The 17,773-nt window shown below is 41.5% G+C and overlaps 1 protein-coding gene across 1 annotated transcript in view; it reads right to left on the bottom strand.

Annotated features, from left to right (window-relative positions):
- Positions 1–17,142, bottom strand: part of LOC117726100 (synapsin-3-like) — an 87,555-nt gene extending 70,413 nt beyond the window's left edge. Inside the window, exons 1-2 of the mRNA XM_034526176.1 lie at positions 17,035–17,142; positions 6,640–7,159 (exon numbers count right to left, since the gene is read on the bottom strand). Coding sequence (XP_034382067.1) covers positions 6,640–7,100 — 461 coding nt within the window. The 5' untranslated portion in view covers positions 7,101–7,159; positions 17,035–17,142. The remainder of the gene's footprint in view (positions 1–6,639; positions 7,160–17,034) is intronic.
- Positions 17,143–17,773: the final 631 nt, after the last annotated feature.

The raw sequence follows: 17,773 nt of genomic DNA, 5'->3' as shown, positions 1-17,773 counted from the left end.
ATGACTGCTATGCGTCTCAAGGCATAGCAAAAACATGTCGTCACAACCGAGCGATCAGTTTAATTTATATGCCGTCGGGCTTTACGTGTGTCCAAATGTAAACATTCGGCTCCGCAAAGAGGTCTGGGCTTTCCTTCTCCCAGTCGGTCACACACCCGCTATATAAACACCGTGGAGCTGAATTCCTTTTTTACCACGAGTATATATGTTCCTTCTTGTGTCCCACTAATAGGAAGCTTATGAGTCATGTATGTTGCCAAAACCAGATGGCCCTTCAGGGTTGTTGTTTTTTTTTACAGTTATCTTTGCTTCTATTTGTATCTACTATGCTAAGCTTGATGTTGTGCTAATACTATTTTGTGTATAAAAGTAGATTTTCCCTGCTGGATACATATTTTGTATTTGAAGATTAAATTCCCAATGCGTTGTTTCCCTCGTTTTCTCCTATGAAGGACGCAGGGTTCCCAGTAACAGTAAACATACATCAATAGTTTCATCATAACAGGAATAGCAGTGTAGTTATTACCAGTACAGGCATTAAACTGTGAATAAGTTGGTGTTTTTTGGCCACTTGGGGGAAGCAAACACAACACCGACATAATCACCTTGTAGAGCTGGATTGTGTGGCTTTCCATACAACTTTCCCCTCTGCCTGATGAGAGATCTCAAGTCTTCACATGCAATTTATTTGTGTTTTTTCCCCCTCTGAACTTTGACCAAACGTTCTGGGTTTTGATTGAACGTGGTGCACTGGTTAGCAGGTTGCCCGTCGACACATCCAGCAGTCACGGAGCAACACGGTCCCTCATTTGTCTCGAGTCGTGTTCCCACCAGGTTTTCCGCAAATTAGTTGTGTAACGGGTAAAAAAAGAAGAAAACTAAATGCGGGATGGAGAAATAAGAAATGAAAATGACATTCATCCTCTAAATCAGCTAATATTATCAAGCATAATCAGCCGACAGGATTGTTTTCATACGTCTTTTGAATGCCTGGAACTGATTGCACGGGATGCATCGCCATGCCGGACACCAGCATGGAGCACACTTAGTGAGCCAGTGAAAGAGACTTTTCCTCAGCAGGATTTGAATCTGTAGTTCAAGAACAACAGAGAAAAGAAAACCCAAGCTTAAACCACGGCATAAAAAGAAAACTGGGCCTGAGCATGACTGGTTTGTGTCCACCTAAAGAATGTCTCAGGGAAATATAAATATCTGGCTCTTTAGCTGCAAACACATGCAATATGTTCACCAACTAGTCTCAGTCTGTGTGCTGAGAAGGTGCTGAGCAGGAAGTGTATAGTGGGCTGAAAGCAGCCACTTTAACTTAGAACTCATTAGGACAATCAGCATATATTTCATTAAGAATCAAACACCTGTAGCAGAATGTTAGGAGCTTTATTTAGAGAGATATTAACTGGATCATTAGCTGTTTTGTAAATGCTGAAAAAAAACCCCACTACCACTGTTTCATCTTTTTGTCAAAGTTGCTGAAGTGTGTTATAATGCACAATACATGTTTGAGTTTACTCTACTTCTAGCCGTAATTGTGCCGTTTCCATTGAGGTGCAGGAATTGTAAACTACCAAGACAAACAAGGCCATAGTTAGTAACATCTGCGTGGAGTTCAGAGGGTCATTAAGTACTGCCTTTACCTTGAAAGTAGTTCTGATATACTTTCTCGTGTTGAACTGTAGGTGTTTGCACGTTGCAGTTTGTGAACTTTCGCCCTGTTGGTGAGGTACAGTATAGCATAGATTAACAAACGCCACGAAAAAAGATGTTCTGCTTCTTTTCGCTGGTGAGATGTTCAACAGCGTGTGGGCTTCCTCAGACAATAAATGAAACCGTCTTCAAATGGCTCAGGGCAACCAGAGGGTCACATAGTACTCTCCTTCGTACATGAACAACGAAACACACGTTGCCAGAGGGCCTGAATCAGACGCTTCTATCATTCAGAACAGAGCGCAGATAGACTGACGGCTTTGACGGGAAAACGTTTCACATGTCAGAGAGAGAGAGAGACTATTGTGTATCAGTCATTATTGGAGGCCAAGCCTGTCAGGACGGAGCAGCGTTTCCTTAGAGACCTCCGGCTCTCCGCAGGAATGCCCAGGAGGAAATTCAAACCCCAAGACGGGGAGCAGCAGAGGGACAGACACCCTTCACTGTGTCTACGAGTCATCCGCATTTTAGTCATAACGTTCGATGAATGTTCATGGTGTCGGCTATGATGATAGAGCTGAGTATCTGCAGATACAGTGGCGTCACACAATATACACTTGGTATATGAACAGAACCCATATTGTAAAAAAGGGAGCTTTTCATGTCTTCTTGATTATAAAGCATGTGCTATATAAATACTGTAAAAGTATCGAAGCTCCATCCATGGAGAAATACACACAGCCTGCATTCAGAAAGTCGTCAGCATGTAGTTTCTGTTAAAACGTGCTAAAGCGGAGCGTTACAGAGGCTGAATACAGTTATATTCAGACACACGGTATGAGAGAAATTAAGTGTTTGTTGAAGATTAAAGAATGTAAACATGATCTGGTAGAAACCCAAAGTATGAACCTGGAGATGAGCGTGATATGCCATCATTAATGGGTATCGTTGTACAACTATACAATCAGTGCATCATCGGCCTTGTTTATGGAGGCAGAACCTTCACACCTCTTCTGTCTGAGGCCACCTCCTTTTGTCACTGACACGTGGGATTGGTAACGTTACCGTAGTGACGCTGGGCGCTTCCTGTCACACGCCACACGCCATTTATCACATTGTTCCACACGGCACCTCCATCGTTGAAGGCACAGAGATACCAAGTGATACTAAAGTCAGTATACTGTTGGCTCACGACAAATTGTGATATATTGCACAGAGATAAATAAAACGTTAATTTTGGACCAATCACATTAAGCTCAGAACTTTTCATCAGCACCTGGTGGGGAAAATACTTAGTTTAAGTGGAGTCGGATTTGCTAAACAACGCGATTGTCTTTTCCTAACTCCCCATGAATGCTCCTTTCCATCTTCTTTTGACCCCCGTGACGTTTTCCACAAAGGTCAAGGAGGTCATTTTTGGACTATTCGACAGCAAGGGGGGGGGATCTTCTGATTAAGGGACGACACGCGCTATCTTCTGAGCCATAGTTGCCCCTGATGGGGAGCTCTGAGAACGGTACCGGAATATGAAGTTTGAAAAGTTCTGTTCTTTGCCATTCCAGGTTGATTTTTATTATTATTATTATAGATATAAAACATAATGAGGGCGCATTTTTGCAGGCTATAGCTGTGTGGTCGCCTCGGATGGTGAGTAGTGGCGGAGTGTTACAGCTCATCGTGATTACTTATCTGGTCGACATTTGCCAACACAACAGAGTAAAGTTGCACCTTGTCTTTAGCCGTCTATCACAGTTTCTCTTCTAGATAACACCGTTTTGTTGACTGTTTAGAAGACTCTAAGAGTAGCATATGGTGGCTTAAAAAAAGAATCCCTACATGGCCGGGAAGTAAATAAGAAATCTGTCCCGTGTGGTTGAAACTATAATCACTGAGCACAGAGATTTCAACAGCTGCTGCTTCATGCTCAACCTGCACCTTTTGAGGTGGCAACATTAAGAAGACTGTGTCACTACATGTGTTTACATGTTGGCTTATTATTAGCATCATTAAATGTATGCCAAATTCCCCATTAACAATATATTAGGCTTCTAAATTGATTGATCGGTTTATAAAGGCTGATATGAAGAGCCAATCACTTGACGCATCAATCCTGAATGGAAACGATCCCAAAACTCATTTGTCTGTTTTCTCGCCTGCTCTTTTCGCTCTGAGAACCGTCTGATCATTTTTTTACGCGACCCATGATCGCATCTGGCAAGAAAACACACAGGTCATCCGTTTTAAACAATAGGAACCTGAATAATATATATTACATCCATTTTTTTCCAATACATTTTGGACTTTGGAAATGTATAGATCACACGATTCGAGGACAACACAGCCGACACTGGAATCCAATTCTTCACGTAGTCGAGCCTCTAATGAGTTTGTGACCCGTGGTTTCATACTGCCGTGGACTGACTCCTCACTCGCTACTCTTAACCGGTCCCCAGCTGGTAGGCGGCTGCTAGTGATAACACAGCTGAGTGGACCGCTGACCTCCAGCTGCTACTCTGCAACAAAAGACACGGTGTGGGGAAACGCTTTTCTTTTATAGGTTACTGGTTATCCCCGAAGTAAGCAACAACTTCATCCCAGATTCACTTACGGTGGACTGACCATTAAGGTGGACCAGCTATTCCCTTTCATTTTGTGTTGACACAAATACATTCACATACTGTTTACCCCAGTGAAATATCAGAAATATATGAGGGTACAGATTCCACCAAAGTCAACAATGGAAGTGTAAGTAACATAAAAAATATGTGTATCATCACCGGTTCAGAGTTAGAACTCATGAGACTACCCATTGTCTTTAGAAAACTGGCATGCACCTGTCTTCTTCACCTCATGCAGTATTATTGCCTCCCCTTGCTACCTGCTCCACATCTCCCCAGGAGGTCCTCATAGTTTAAAACATGTGATCTAAGGTTTAGAATAGCAATGGGAGACCTTGAATTGGAGTCGATGGCTTACTATAAGAACCATTCGAGTGTGAAGTGGAGTATTTTAGTACAGCACGCTGCTTTGACTGGGAAGAGCTGCTGGTGATTACATCTCTGACGCTATCACACGTCGCCATCTGCTGGCCTAAGCCCTTCACTTCCACACAGAAGAACAAGCATTTCTGTCAAGCTGAACATGTAACTACAGTGCCACTTGGTGGCCAGGAAAGGAACAGAGTTTCAAATCAAAACAAAATTGTAACATACTGTATATTGATTAATATTTAATATTGATTTTAAAAGCTCTATATTTTTTATGACATCAGCAACATTCTTTAGTCATCTCGTCTCGATCTTGAGAATTGACATTTTGAACAGAAAGCCAGAGATGCAGATATTTCGGAGCGGTGAGGTCTAATGATAGACACCATATCCAGTTGCATTTTGGGAAACGTAGGATCCAGCATTTTTGGAGCTTGATCCATACTACCCGACTGTTTCTGGCAAACTGAACTATCCCAAATCAACCATGCTGTCAACCAAGAAGGAATAATACAAATACATGAACGTTAAATAAAGAAAAAACAACTCCAACCACATATTATGCAGAAGGCTCAGTCGATGCCACAACCTGAAATCAATGCAATCCAATACATTACCACAAACTATGGCCTTAGAAATGATGAACACATTTCTCAACAAAAACTCAACATGAAATACTTAGGATGTATTACAGGGCCGCTGCAGTGGATTGCTTGATATCAAACAGGTGTTGCTGTGTCAACCAACCACGTATAAGTCCTTCAAAGAAATCGACAAATCTCAAAGCCTCTGTTATTCTCTCTTTATACAAGTAGCTGTTAAGGTGAATACAAAACCCTGCTGTTCTCTAAAGAGTGAAGATGGTCCCTCAAGAGTCTTAATGAGCCTGGTTGATCATCTGTTGACTGGTTTCAGAAACACAGCGATGTAATCCCTTTTGGGATTTCAGCCATCGGGATTAATAAAAGAGGCATAGTGCCTGTGCAGAATATTGAAAACGATCCTCGTGCTTTTGCCACGGCGCTTTAACGCAGTGATAATTTTTAGACCCCGGCGTGATCGCCCAGCAAAGCCTCAGATACAGACGCTTCGTTACATAATGATTCACGGCTAATTGTGCAGATAACTTCAAAGGGCTGAAAATAACTAAGAACAGATTCACTGAGGTTGATTTACCACCAAATGTCAGCCGACAGAATAACAATTCATGAAATGGAAGAGTGGTTTATTGATTCAGTAGGACAAACATGATATACTGGGCTGCTGCACGTCTTGACTCTCTGGAAATCAATTCCTGTGTGCAGCAAAAGATGTCCAACATTGGCCTTTACCGTGCATGTATGTGTTGTTGCTGAAACCTATTTCTTCTCAATTTCATTTTTATCAGAGGAAAGCACCTCCCTCTTGTTACTATGACAGCCATGGTGTCAGCCTACAAAAGCCAAGGACTACGAGTCTATCATAAACAATAAGATGTCTCACTTCTTTCGAAACCAGAAGGATGTTTTGGATTCAGCAAAAGTACAGTGTGAAAAATGTATTTGTCCTCATATCCAACAGATGATGATGACTAAAAATCTTACTGACACTGATAAGGTGCCCTCAAAAATAGTTTGACATTTTGGGACATGCCCTTTCTTGCTTTCTTTTAAATTAGTTAAAAAAAATCAACATATTGATGATGCATGAAATAAAGATTCGACACAGGTTGAGTAAAGAAAGCCTCGGGACACAGGACGTCACTTGATCAGTTTAAACATACTAACCTATTGAAAACAAAAGGTTGAGCTGCCATCTTCTATTTTTCAGATACTACTCTGCTTCCTGTGGCAGTAGAAATTACATATATAGCGATATAAAAAAACTGAAATATAGGGTTCAGTTTATTATCTGTCATCTGTAAACTAATCAGGTAAATATTCCGCAAAAAAAGGAATGATTTCTCTTGTTTAACAAAACGCACACACAGGCAATGAAAACGTCCACTTACCAGTCTGTGTGCTGATCATCGATAACCAGCAGGATCTTGGGCTTGCGTACGACAGGTTTAGGTGGCTGACTGCTTCCTGTTGGGGCCCCTTCAGCTGCGGTTGCTGCTGACTTAGCGTGTGCAGCGGCAGCGACGTTCTGGGCCATCTGAGCACTCTTCACCACGCTGGAGAAGGAGCTGAGGAAGCCCCCCGCGCCCGAAGTCGAGCCCGTGCCCGTGCCTGCGGCGGAGCCTGAGCCGGAGCCTGGGGCTGGGTTGGAAGCCGGGGTCGGGATGCTCGGGGGCTGCCGCCTCTCTGTGGCCGGGGAGGCGGGGGAGGAAGTGGAGGAAGTGGAGGAAGTGGAGGAAGTGGAGGTAGTGGACGAGCCTTGAGGGGTCGGCCTCTGCAGGTCCATCATATAGCCGTTGGGGAGGTTGGCCACAAAGCTGCTGTCTGACAGGCGCCGGCGGAGGTAGTTCATGGTGATTGGCTGGTGGGTCCGTCAGGCCAGAGGAAGTTAGGGGAAGAATGCCTGAAATCCTGCACAGGGGACAAAGGATCTGTTCACAATCAGTTTAACAATGCTGTTCACATCTGATTATTTGTAACATCTTGTTTTAGTGAAGGAAAAAAAAGCCCTTAAAGCTAAACTAATCGCACCGTTTGGGGTCGCAATTTAAAGCGTGACTGTTTTTGTCAGTTCTGACACACATTGGTCATCATTTTGTAACACATTATGTAACTTAGTATAAACAGGAGTTACGGTGCAGATAAATGTTTTTTAAATCCACACACACACACACACTTTACACCCCTGTTCCGCATTATGAAAGAGAGTAGAGTAGATTTGATCCTCGCAGTAAGCCCTACTACCAGAAGAAAATGTCCACGCTGAGGTTTAAGTGCAATCCAGATATTTACATATTCCGTAATGTTGTGTGTGGTCGAGCGTCAGAGAGAAAGAGTGACGGCGCTCAGAGCAGATTAGCTGATGGTGAGAAGAAATTATCGGTGAAGTGTTATTAAAAGTACAGTGTCATACACACGTTTTGCCCCCCGACCCCCCACTTCGACATGCTACAGTACGCATGGGTGTCCCTCAGGACTAGAGTTTGTCGCACACATACACTTAGTTCAGAAGCAATGCTTTTCTGCTTTCTGAAGTTCACAGTAATCAGCAAATGTCGAGCTCGGGAAGATGTCGAACAAAAGCTGTTATTTTGGAAAGGTGTACTAAAATGCAGCTATAAATCTGCTCATCCTGATTTGCGTAAGATTGAATTACCCACACAAGGTGGGACAGACACCACAGGCAAATAATTCAGTGACACAGGGGTGACGATGCAAAGTTAGAGCCCGATGGGAGAAAGAAATCGGTTATGTAACACAGCGTGGCAGAGAAGACACATTCAAACAGATTAGCTATCAAACTGCAAAGAAGCAAGCGTGCCAGCGGAGGGGAAAAGAAACCCTTCAACCTGATTAAAACTAGGGCGCTTTCGTCATAAGAGGATCTTGGATGGGATGAAAGCGCATTTTCTTATTGAGGCGTCACGTCTCAGGCGGATGTGCCCGGTGTTTGCAGCGGTGTTCTTGGTAATTAAGGTGGGAGGAGGGGCTAACGATCCCTCAGCAGGAGGCACAGGACAAGCGTTTCATCTTGACGTGTCAGAGGATCACCATCAGGAAGTCTTCACGCAGATCGACAGTTGAAGCTTCTGCCTGAGCATCTGTAGGCAGGAATATCCGCTGAGCATTGCTGTTGCAGCAGAAGTGTAATAATGTTGTGTGTTTTTGTCACAATACTGCACTGATTTCCAAAGGAGGGAAAGTCTATTTTAACTCTTCATTCAGCATGTATATATAGTTCCTCATTAACCGGCAACACTAACTGGAAACATTAAAGTTACGGGGCATGAAACCAAAACAATGAGCTGCCAGATGCCCGAGAGAGCTAAAAGGAACTCAATCTGAGGTTTTGACACCATGAATGAGCCTTTAAAAATCACATCAAGTTATTTAACTCTTTAACTTTAAATTGCTAATCCAAAAATATTGACAATTAACTACTGTTATATGTGGGCCATATGGCCAAAATCGGCTTTCACAATAAAGGTAATTTCATATGTTAATACAAATAATAGTATAAGTATAGAGAGTACAGTATATCGACTGAGGAGATTATTTTATGGCAAAACAATTATATTTTTCTCGATTTTTTATTTTGTGCTTGTTATTAACTGTATATCAGGAATTGTCGATACATGATTTCATCACAATACAATTCCATTGAACGACAATAAATTATCAAGATATTATCAGCCCTAGATTAAAACCCATGTGGTGCTCTCTGAGTATGTTACCATTGACCGAGCACGTTAATGGTATTGACTGAATATGTAACCCAGTGCAATGATGTGGGTCATTCATGTGTTATTCAATGTTAATTCATTGTTTGTTTGGAATTTAAAAGGCATGTTTACAATAATAAAAGAGTATATAATTAGACTAATCCATTCAAACTTGAGTTTGGGTATTCAGTGTTTTTCTTCAGGGGAGAAGATGCTTGATGTCACACCAACATGGGAGATGTGAAATGCCCTCCAGCAGCCGGGCTGAACAGCCTGTGCCACAGCGGAGTGAAGGGGCTTCCCCCCCCCGGGGATTATGCATATGCATCAACCACCACGCGGCTCTCACAGAGCAAACTAGCAGGGCTCGAGTCAAATTATAGAAGATTGCTAGAAAACAGACAGAATAAAGACGAACAGCAAGCAGTGGCAATTAGAGTCACAGGGCCTCTGATTACCAGCTCAGCCCTCTTTGTAACAACTTGATCTTGTTGGACAGAAAAGGAGCCGTCTGCTGAAAATCACTATCTTTACACCACTGGCACATTCCCCGCTTTCTCAACACCCAATAAGCTGCTTTCTCTCTCTGCCTGAGGGCAAGTGACGCTCTTCAATCCTCAAATGCTTTGCCTCTTAGTCCTCTCTGCAGTGTGTCCTCTCTTGGAGGAAACCCCATGCTCTGTTACGGGGCTGACCTGGTGGCATTGTGTGATAGGAGCTTTTTCAGACTGAGAGGCTGACAAACAGAAAAAAAGGACAAAAAAGAGCACCGTGGGTTATCCACGTATTTGGGATATTTCAATAACACTTGTCGGTGCCAACTATAAAAAGGACGGGGTTATGTCACATGATGTCGGATGCTTAATATTTACAGACTGCGCTCCAGCCAGAAAGAAAGCCATCACTGAGAGCTGATGAGTGGTGCAGTAAGCCATGTATAAAGGAAATATTCAAAGAGTTCTTAAACCTCTCATAGCAAAAAGGACTGTGGCTCGGCTGTAATCACAGGCTTCGCTCCATAATGACGGGGAAGAGCAGGATGATGCCACACCAGACTCGAGGACCCCTGCTGGTATGCAGTGTGCGTTACTTATTCTCGATTTACAAATCTTGTAATTGACGAAGACGCCGCTTAAGGGAGATGGCGGTTCCTTCCTGCTGGTCTCAATTATTTAATTATCTGCTGAATCTATCACATATTCGGATGGCTGTCCTGTGAAGTTATACACCAAAGCCTGTTAGAATTGTTGACAAATGTGTTCAGGACATGCAGTGCCGTCGTTCACTCTTCTGTTTCCCACCTCACATGTTCAAATTATGTAATAATACGCATTTTCAAATGCAAACCAACCAGATGTCGATTGCCCTAACGAAGCATACTCGAGGGTTGCTTTTGAATGAAAGATGAGCTCCTCAATAATTGTACAGCTTGTATAATAATGTGGACTATGTACAGTGGGTACGGAAAGTATTCAGACCCCTTTAAATGTTTTACTCTTTGTTTCATTGCAGCCATTTGCTAAAATAAAAAATGTTAGCAAATTTATTAAAAAATACTTATGACCATGTGATATTTCAGTTTTTCTTTTTTAATAAATTTGCAAAAATGTCTACATTTCTGTTTTTTTCTGTCAAGATGGGGTGCTGAGTGTACATTAATGAGAAATGAAATGAATGGCAAATGGCTGCAATGAAACAAAGAGTAAAACATTTAAAGGGGTCTGAATACTTTCCGTACCGAAAGTATTCAGACCCCTTTAAATGTTTTACTCTTTGTTTCATTGCAGCCATTTGCTAAAATAAAAAATGTTAGCAAATTTATTAAAAAATACTTATGACCATGTGATATTTCAGTTTTTCTTTTTTAATAAATTTGCAAAAATGTCTACATTTCTGTTTTTTTCTGTCAAGATGGGGTGCTGAGTGTACATTAATGAGAAATGAAATGAATGGCAAATGGCTGCAATAAAACAAAGAGTGAAACACTTAAAGGGGTCTGAATACTTTCCGTACCCACTGTATATCTATTTTTGGAAGTGTGGTTAATTGGTGGTTAGCGGCAAAAATGCTCATGGTAAACACTGCTTGTTGTATTCCAGGTTTATGTTTAACTTTAATATAATTTAGCAACCAACACTAACTTTCATTAATATAATTTTCCTTCTTTTGAGTTACCTGCATCCCTTCATATGCTGATGATACTAGAGATGAGACGATCTGTCAATTTATGGAAAAAATGAATCGACAACCATTCGGAAGTCATTTTTTATGTTCAGGTACCAGAAATTGGTCCAATCCAGCATCTGAAAGTGAATATTTCTTAGAAAAATCTTTGTATTGGGATTGTTGTCAAATTAGGGTCTGGGAAATAGCGATGGGCATTTTTCAATGTTCTATAAACAAAACTATTAAAATTATAAATCTACAAAATACTGTCAATCAATCTAAAAAAAGAAATGTTACTCACCAATTCTCTCATCTTACATTGTGTTTATACAATGTAATACTATTAACTTCGATGTGTTAAACATTTTATAAAGTTTACAAGAGCCCTCCTCACACCAAACCAGATCTTCAGTCATTGTCCAACACTTGTTAACTTCCTGTGTCTCCCTGCTGTCAAACGAGGCTTTTATTATTCATGACAGTCTGAGCTGGGGGGGCTGGCAGTGTAACCAGTTTGAGCAGAGGGTCGCTGGGCTCAAGTCAAAGTGAGGAGAATTAAATTAAATAGATTCGGGATAGCAGGGAGACCAAGTGCTGTGATGGAAGATAGCTTTAACCTGCCCCAAGGCATTCTGGGGGGGATTATAAATAAACGTGTTGGACTCGCTGCCAGATGGATGGTAATGACAATTACCACCTGCCGTTTTTTGTCAGCGCTGTTGCCATGGATATCGTATTTTTTGTATTTATCAATGTTCATCAGTCCGTCCACCTGTCTGTTCCTATGTCCAACATTTAATAATAATAATCCATTTAATTTATATAGTGCTTTTTAAGATACTCAAAGACACTTTACATTATACACCGCAGACACAGCTACGGGGAGCAATGCAGGGTTAAGTGTCTTGCTCAAGGACACATCGACTAGGGCGGGGATTGAACTGCCAACCTCTTGATTGAAAGACGGGCATGCTAACCACTGACACATAGTCACCCCACTACATTTACATGTCCAGAGCAAGATATCTTGATATCTTTGACATAAATATTACCTATAGATTGGTGATTTTCTTTCCTTTCCTCTAGCGCCACCAGCTGGCCAACATTTCCCCTTGACCAATGCGCTGGTCAGTGAAGGGATCTCGAAAGCCAGTTTTTCTATGAAGTTTTCTATGCACTTACATATGCATCTCAATTGGTCCAAAATCTCTAAAGAAAACTGTATCTAAAAAATATCTAAATATAATAAATGTAATCTTATTCTCTTCAGACCCTTTTGAATTTATTTCCTTGACGTATTTCGTAATTCAATCCTGGCTCCAGGCTCTGAGAATAATGAAATCATTATGTTTTTGTTTCCGTCCAATGCTTTCGCCTTAGTTGGGCTTATTAGTTGTGTTTTCAGTTAAAAGTCCTGTCTTTCCTTATTTGTATAAACTTCTTTACAGCATTTCAGATTACAGTTTGTGATTTTGAGTTCATCATTGACTGGTGGTAAGCTTATTTCTCTAAATATGAATGAGGGAGAAAACCTACTGATTTGGGTCATCTAAAATGTGGCACATTCATGTTCCCCTCAGGATGAATTGTAATAACTTTGGTGACTGGCAGACTTTTTATATAGCGCCTTCAGCAAATTTAAATAACTATCCAATGCTTTGGTTTATAACTGAACACTGGCTACAAATTAAAATCCATAGAACTGTCAGCCTCAAATAATTAGCAAATGTTAGCATAGCACGCTAAACTAAAATGGTAAAAATGGTATACTGCTTAACATCCACATGATGGCATTACATTGAGAGAATTTTAGCATGCTGGTGTTAGTATTTGATATATGATTTTGATCACATTACGATTCTATTGAAAGATAAAGATGGATCAATTATCATATTGAATTATCGCCTAGCCCTAATCAAACCTGTAATAGAAGAGTGAAGCATACATTCTGACTACAGTATATTTAAGGCATGCCATTGCATGAGGTTGATTATGAGTGTGTGAGAGTTTGATATAAAACATAAGCCAATATACGACTGCCTTTTTGGAAGCAATTTCAATAGTTGATATTTAGTAAGGGGGTTGGCTGTAGCTCATGGGGATGAGTGGTTGTCCCGTAACCACAAGGTACCCGCTTCGATCTTCGCTCCCCCATAGTTGCATGTTGAAGTGTCCTTGAGTTGCTCCCCAGGCGCTTCACTGCAGCCCACTGCTCCTTAATAACTAAGCATGGGTCAAATGCAAAGAATTTCTCCACGGGGATAAATACAAGTGTACATTTCTATTTCTTTCTTTCAAATAATTTGTATTGGAACAAACTCCTAGACCACCAACATGAAAAGAAATGTCAATTTTGTGCCAATAGTCAACATCTGAAAAACAGATTCAGTTTCCTCCGAAAAGAATCCTTTCAGTCAGTCCTCACAATTGTGTGAGTATCACAATGCACTAAAATGAATCACTAAATCACAGCTCAATTCAATTCTTTAAGGTTGGGAAGCTATTTAAGGCTGATAAACTCATCGCAACTGCTCAATGGTCAGAAGAGCACGGGACAGATTACATTAAAACAAATAAACCTTTGCTGCATCTTTTGCATGCTGTTTTTCCACAAATATGACCTGCAAGAAGCATCCATAGACTGCATATCTTAAGCTTAATTAATGGCATGAATTTAAAGCCACGATATTTAATGCTGCCGCCTCTGATGTAGCAAGATGTCTACAGAGAAGATGGTGTTAAAATCTTGTGGGAGGTTGTGTGGAGGCCTGCTGCTTATTTTAATCAGCCTTTGCAAAACTTGTAAAATGCCAGCTTGTGAAGACACTGTTAGGGTTAGGCTGTTGATTTCAGTGCTGTGAAATACTTTCAGTACACTGCTTCTATTTTTACAGACTTTACATTTTCAAGTGTAACCAGACAAGATATTACAGGAAAACGGGGACATAATTTCGACAAGAACACTTCATCACAGATAGATTCACTTGTAATTAAAAAATAAACTGGAGAATCTGAGAATCGTGCTGCTTTTTGCACCTGCAGAGATGCCCAGTGGGAATGAGAAAGTCATCCTGTGAACCTCGCCGACTGCAGTGACAACAGTCTGCGAGAGTGTCTGCGAAAGCAGCAGCGACGAGCTAGTGAAGCGAGGAGTCATTGCCGAGTCACCACGCAATGACCTCACTGCAGATGCCACATATCCACACAAAGACAATGACAGGAAATAGAACTGACCTCTCACCTTTTTTTTTTCTCCCTATACATGCTGGACTAATCCAGAGATGAGACAGGTTCACTCAAAACAATCTCAAGAAAGATTCAGGTTAAAAGCTACAACTTATCTCCGCTCGGGAAAGACCCCTTCTATATTCATTGCTTGAGCAGAGCATCAATGGGGAGGGACGGAGCGAAATAACCACATATTTCACTGGAAACATATATTTTTAGGATTTTCATGCAATCATACACAAATTGTTGAGATACTGAACAACAAAATATTGCACTTTAAAACAAAGCTACTTAATAAAATGCACCACCCATCCCATTCATATCAAAAGACATGACTAACAGGCTGCTGATGAATCATTTCCATATAAACAACAACGGCAGCATATTGATCGAAAGCTCCATTCACAACAAATCAGCCCCCACATTACTACAACTTGTTTCTACATCAAAGTCTCCTCCAATCACAAACTGGGCACTTTTCTCCATGAGGACTGGTGCCCATGAGACATACCGGACCAGCTGATAAGGAAAAAAAGGTCACCAGGAAAAAAGGGATCATTAATGGCTTTAACCTGCCTTTCATCCTGAGGTCATGTGTTTGGAGAGAAAATAGATTAATATTTCATTGTGTTTATTTTTCAGTATTGCGTCATTGTCATCAATACTAAAGGCCAAGCTGCTCTGTAACACAGCATCTTAAAGTGAAGTTTTTCTCTGCGATAGATCGACATTATTATTATTATTATTATTATTATTAAGAGACAAGCACTGGGTGTGGTTTGTGAGTTGATTGACAGCAGCCCGGCAACAAAAGCAAATAACCCTGCAAACATTAGATTATGATTAAAATAATACTACATTTTAATTGGTGAACAGAAATATGTGCCATCCTCTCACTGAGCCTGCCCCCATTAAATCTAGTTGGAAGAGAAATAGAGAAATTAACATGGCTCAACAGTAATCTCTCGACTTGATTAACAAAAATGTAGTAACTGGTGTGTTCATGTAGGAGCCCTTCACTCAGATAGGTAAAACCCTAGGTTTGAAGGGTCTTTAAGTGGCCATTGTGCTCGCCTCTTGTAAAATATATATAATATATAATATATTGTAACCACTTGTATAATGAAAGAAGTCCCTCATGGCATTTTAGGGAAGATAATTGATCCGACTTCCCGCGCTCGATTTACAGGTTTTGCTTCCCTCTCAGCGCTCGTTAGCTTCCGTTTTTACTTATTTATTTAACTCTAAAAAACTCACAAGTATGCGAACATTATCCTCTTAAACCTTAGTGATTAGCTGGTTGACACGGGAGAGCATTTAGCAAAACTACTAAACTAAAAAGATATGTGTCGGTAAATAACAAAAGCCATTAGGGTTAGCTAAAGGTACCGTTAGCGGGCTTGTCCTCAGAAAGCTAATGAAACCACATAATTACACCATTGTTACTGTAGTCAGCAGCTAGCATATGAACATTATGGAGCATTTAATGTCCATAACGCCTATTGTTACTTTAGTCAGCAGCTAGCAGATGAACATTATGGAGCATTTAATGTCCATAACGCCTATTGTTACTTTAGTCAGCAGCTAGCAGATGAACATTATGGAGCATTTAATGTCCATAACGCCTATTGTTACTTTAGTCAGCAGCTAGCAGATGAACATTATGGAGCATTTAATGTCCATAACGCCTATTGTTACTGTAGTCAGCAGCTAGCAGATGAACATTATGGAGCATTTAATGTCCATAACGCCTATTGTTACTGTAGTCAGCAGCTAGCAGATGAACATTATGGAGCATTTAATGTCCATAACGCCTATTGTTACTGTAGTCAGCAGCTAGCAGATGAACATTATGGAGCATTTAATGTCCATAACGCCGCTAAAGAAGCAGACGTCGTCCCCTAGAGACCAAAGGAGGGCAGAAAGGAGACTCAGCTACATTGAGCAGGCGGACAGAAACACGGGTTAAATAACCAACTGCATTAACGGGTTCAACTTGTCGAATTAAAAGGGGTGATGCTACTTATAGTTGCGTTTACATTGTGACCAAAGTGGGCATAGACTTTCTTTTATATTTATAAAATAGTCAATATCGGTCGGTCACTTTGGCCAAATTCGTAAAACACGGGTGAAGTCGCGAGGTCAAGCGGCCGAAGCAGGTTTGAGAGAAACACACCAGCTTCAGTAGCTACAGTTGGCTTTACTCCATCGGGCTCCACGCGGGACGTTCAGTGTCTATTAGTGTGACGAAGATCACTGCGAGGAGACTTTATAACCCCCCCGTCTCTCCTTAGTAGTCCACGGTCACAGTCATGAAATGGATACCCCCCCCCCCCCCCTGATGAACCGCTCACCGGGGGAGAGACATGGCTGAGGGAATCCCTGCACAGACCTACTATAGAGTCACCGAGCCGTCAGACCACTCGAGCCGACCTGACTCGGCAACACACTGCGCTCACGGGTCCCCCATTTTATCCGAGGAATAATAGGCTAATGAAAAGAAGAATACAAGAAAGATGAGCTTCGTTGTGTGAAGCAGCTAATTTCTCCCAAAAGCACAGCCCGCAGCGCGAGACACACACACACACACACACACACACACCGGCCAACAAATGTTGGAAATAAAACGTTTGAAGGATGGTCGGAATAATATGCGCAAAATATATTTACCTGAGCGGTTGTCTGTGATGAGCAAGTATCGTATGATGACCCTTATCTTCTTCTTCTTCTGAGGATGATGCTGCTGCTTCTTCTTCTTCTTCTGCGCTCAGGTCCACAGTCCTCCTCAGCCTGCCAAACAATCCCCCCCCCCCCCCCCCGCTCTCTCTCTCTCTCTCTCTCTCCCTCCCTCTCTCTCACCCTCTCCCTCCCTCTCTCTCTCTCTCTCTCTCTCTCTCTCTCTCTCTCTCTCTCTCTCTCTCTCTCTCTCTCTCTCTCTCTCTCTCTCTCTCCACAATGCATGCCGGGAACGTGAGGGGTGTAGTCTGTGGTGCCTTCATACTGCAGTCGGTCCATGAAGCTCAGCATCAGTCAGTAAAAGGGTATCAAATGTGAAGCAGGAAAACAAGTCACTGATAACATAAAACATTACACCAATACTATGTTATCTAATTGTATTTAAGTGTACCTGTTTTGTTGTTTTATTGTTCTCATTCAGACCGTCATTGAACTAAAGCTGTGCTCATCCACACAGCTGATAAACCCACTGCACAGGTCCAGTTAGCAACTTGCTAATGAACACAGTGGAGCATCTGGCAGCTGAAGAGACAGTTATTATGTTTGAAGGACTTAATGAAGACCAGAATATATATTTAGAGAGTCAACCGGCTTTTTGGACAATCGTCAGGTGGAGAAAAACAACTCCAGATTATTGCTAATGTTGCTCTTTCTTTGCTGACGTTTTGGCCAT

The sequence above is a fragment of the Cyclopterus lumpus genome, chromosome 23 (assembly GCF_009769545.1).
Source record: "Cyclopterus lumpus isolate fCycLum1 chromosome 23, fCycLum1.pri, whole genome shotgun sequence".
NCBI lineage: Eukaryota > Metazoa > Chordata > Actinopteri > Perciformes > Cyclopteridae > Cyclopterus > Cyclopterus lumpus.
The sequence above is the reverse complement of the archived record's forward strand: the minus strand, read 5'-3'. Positions and strand labels throughout refer to the sequence as shown.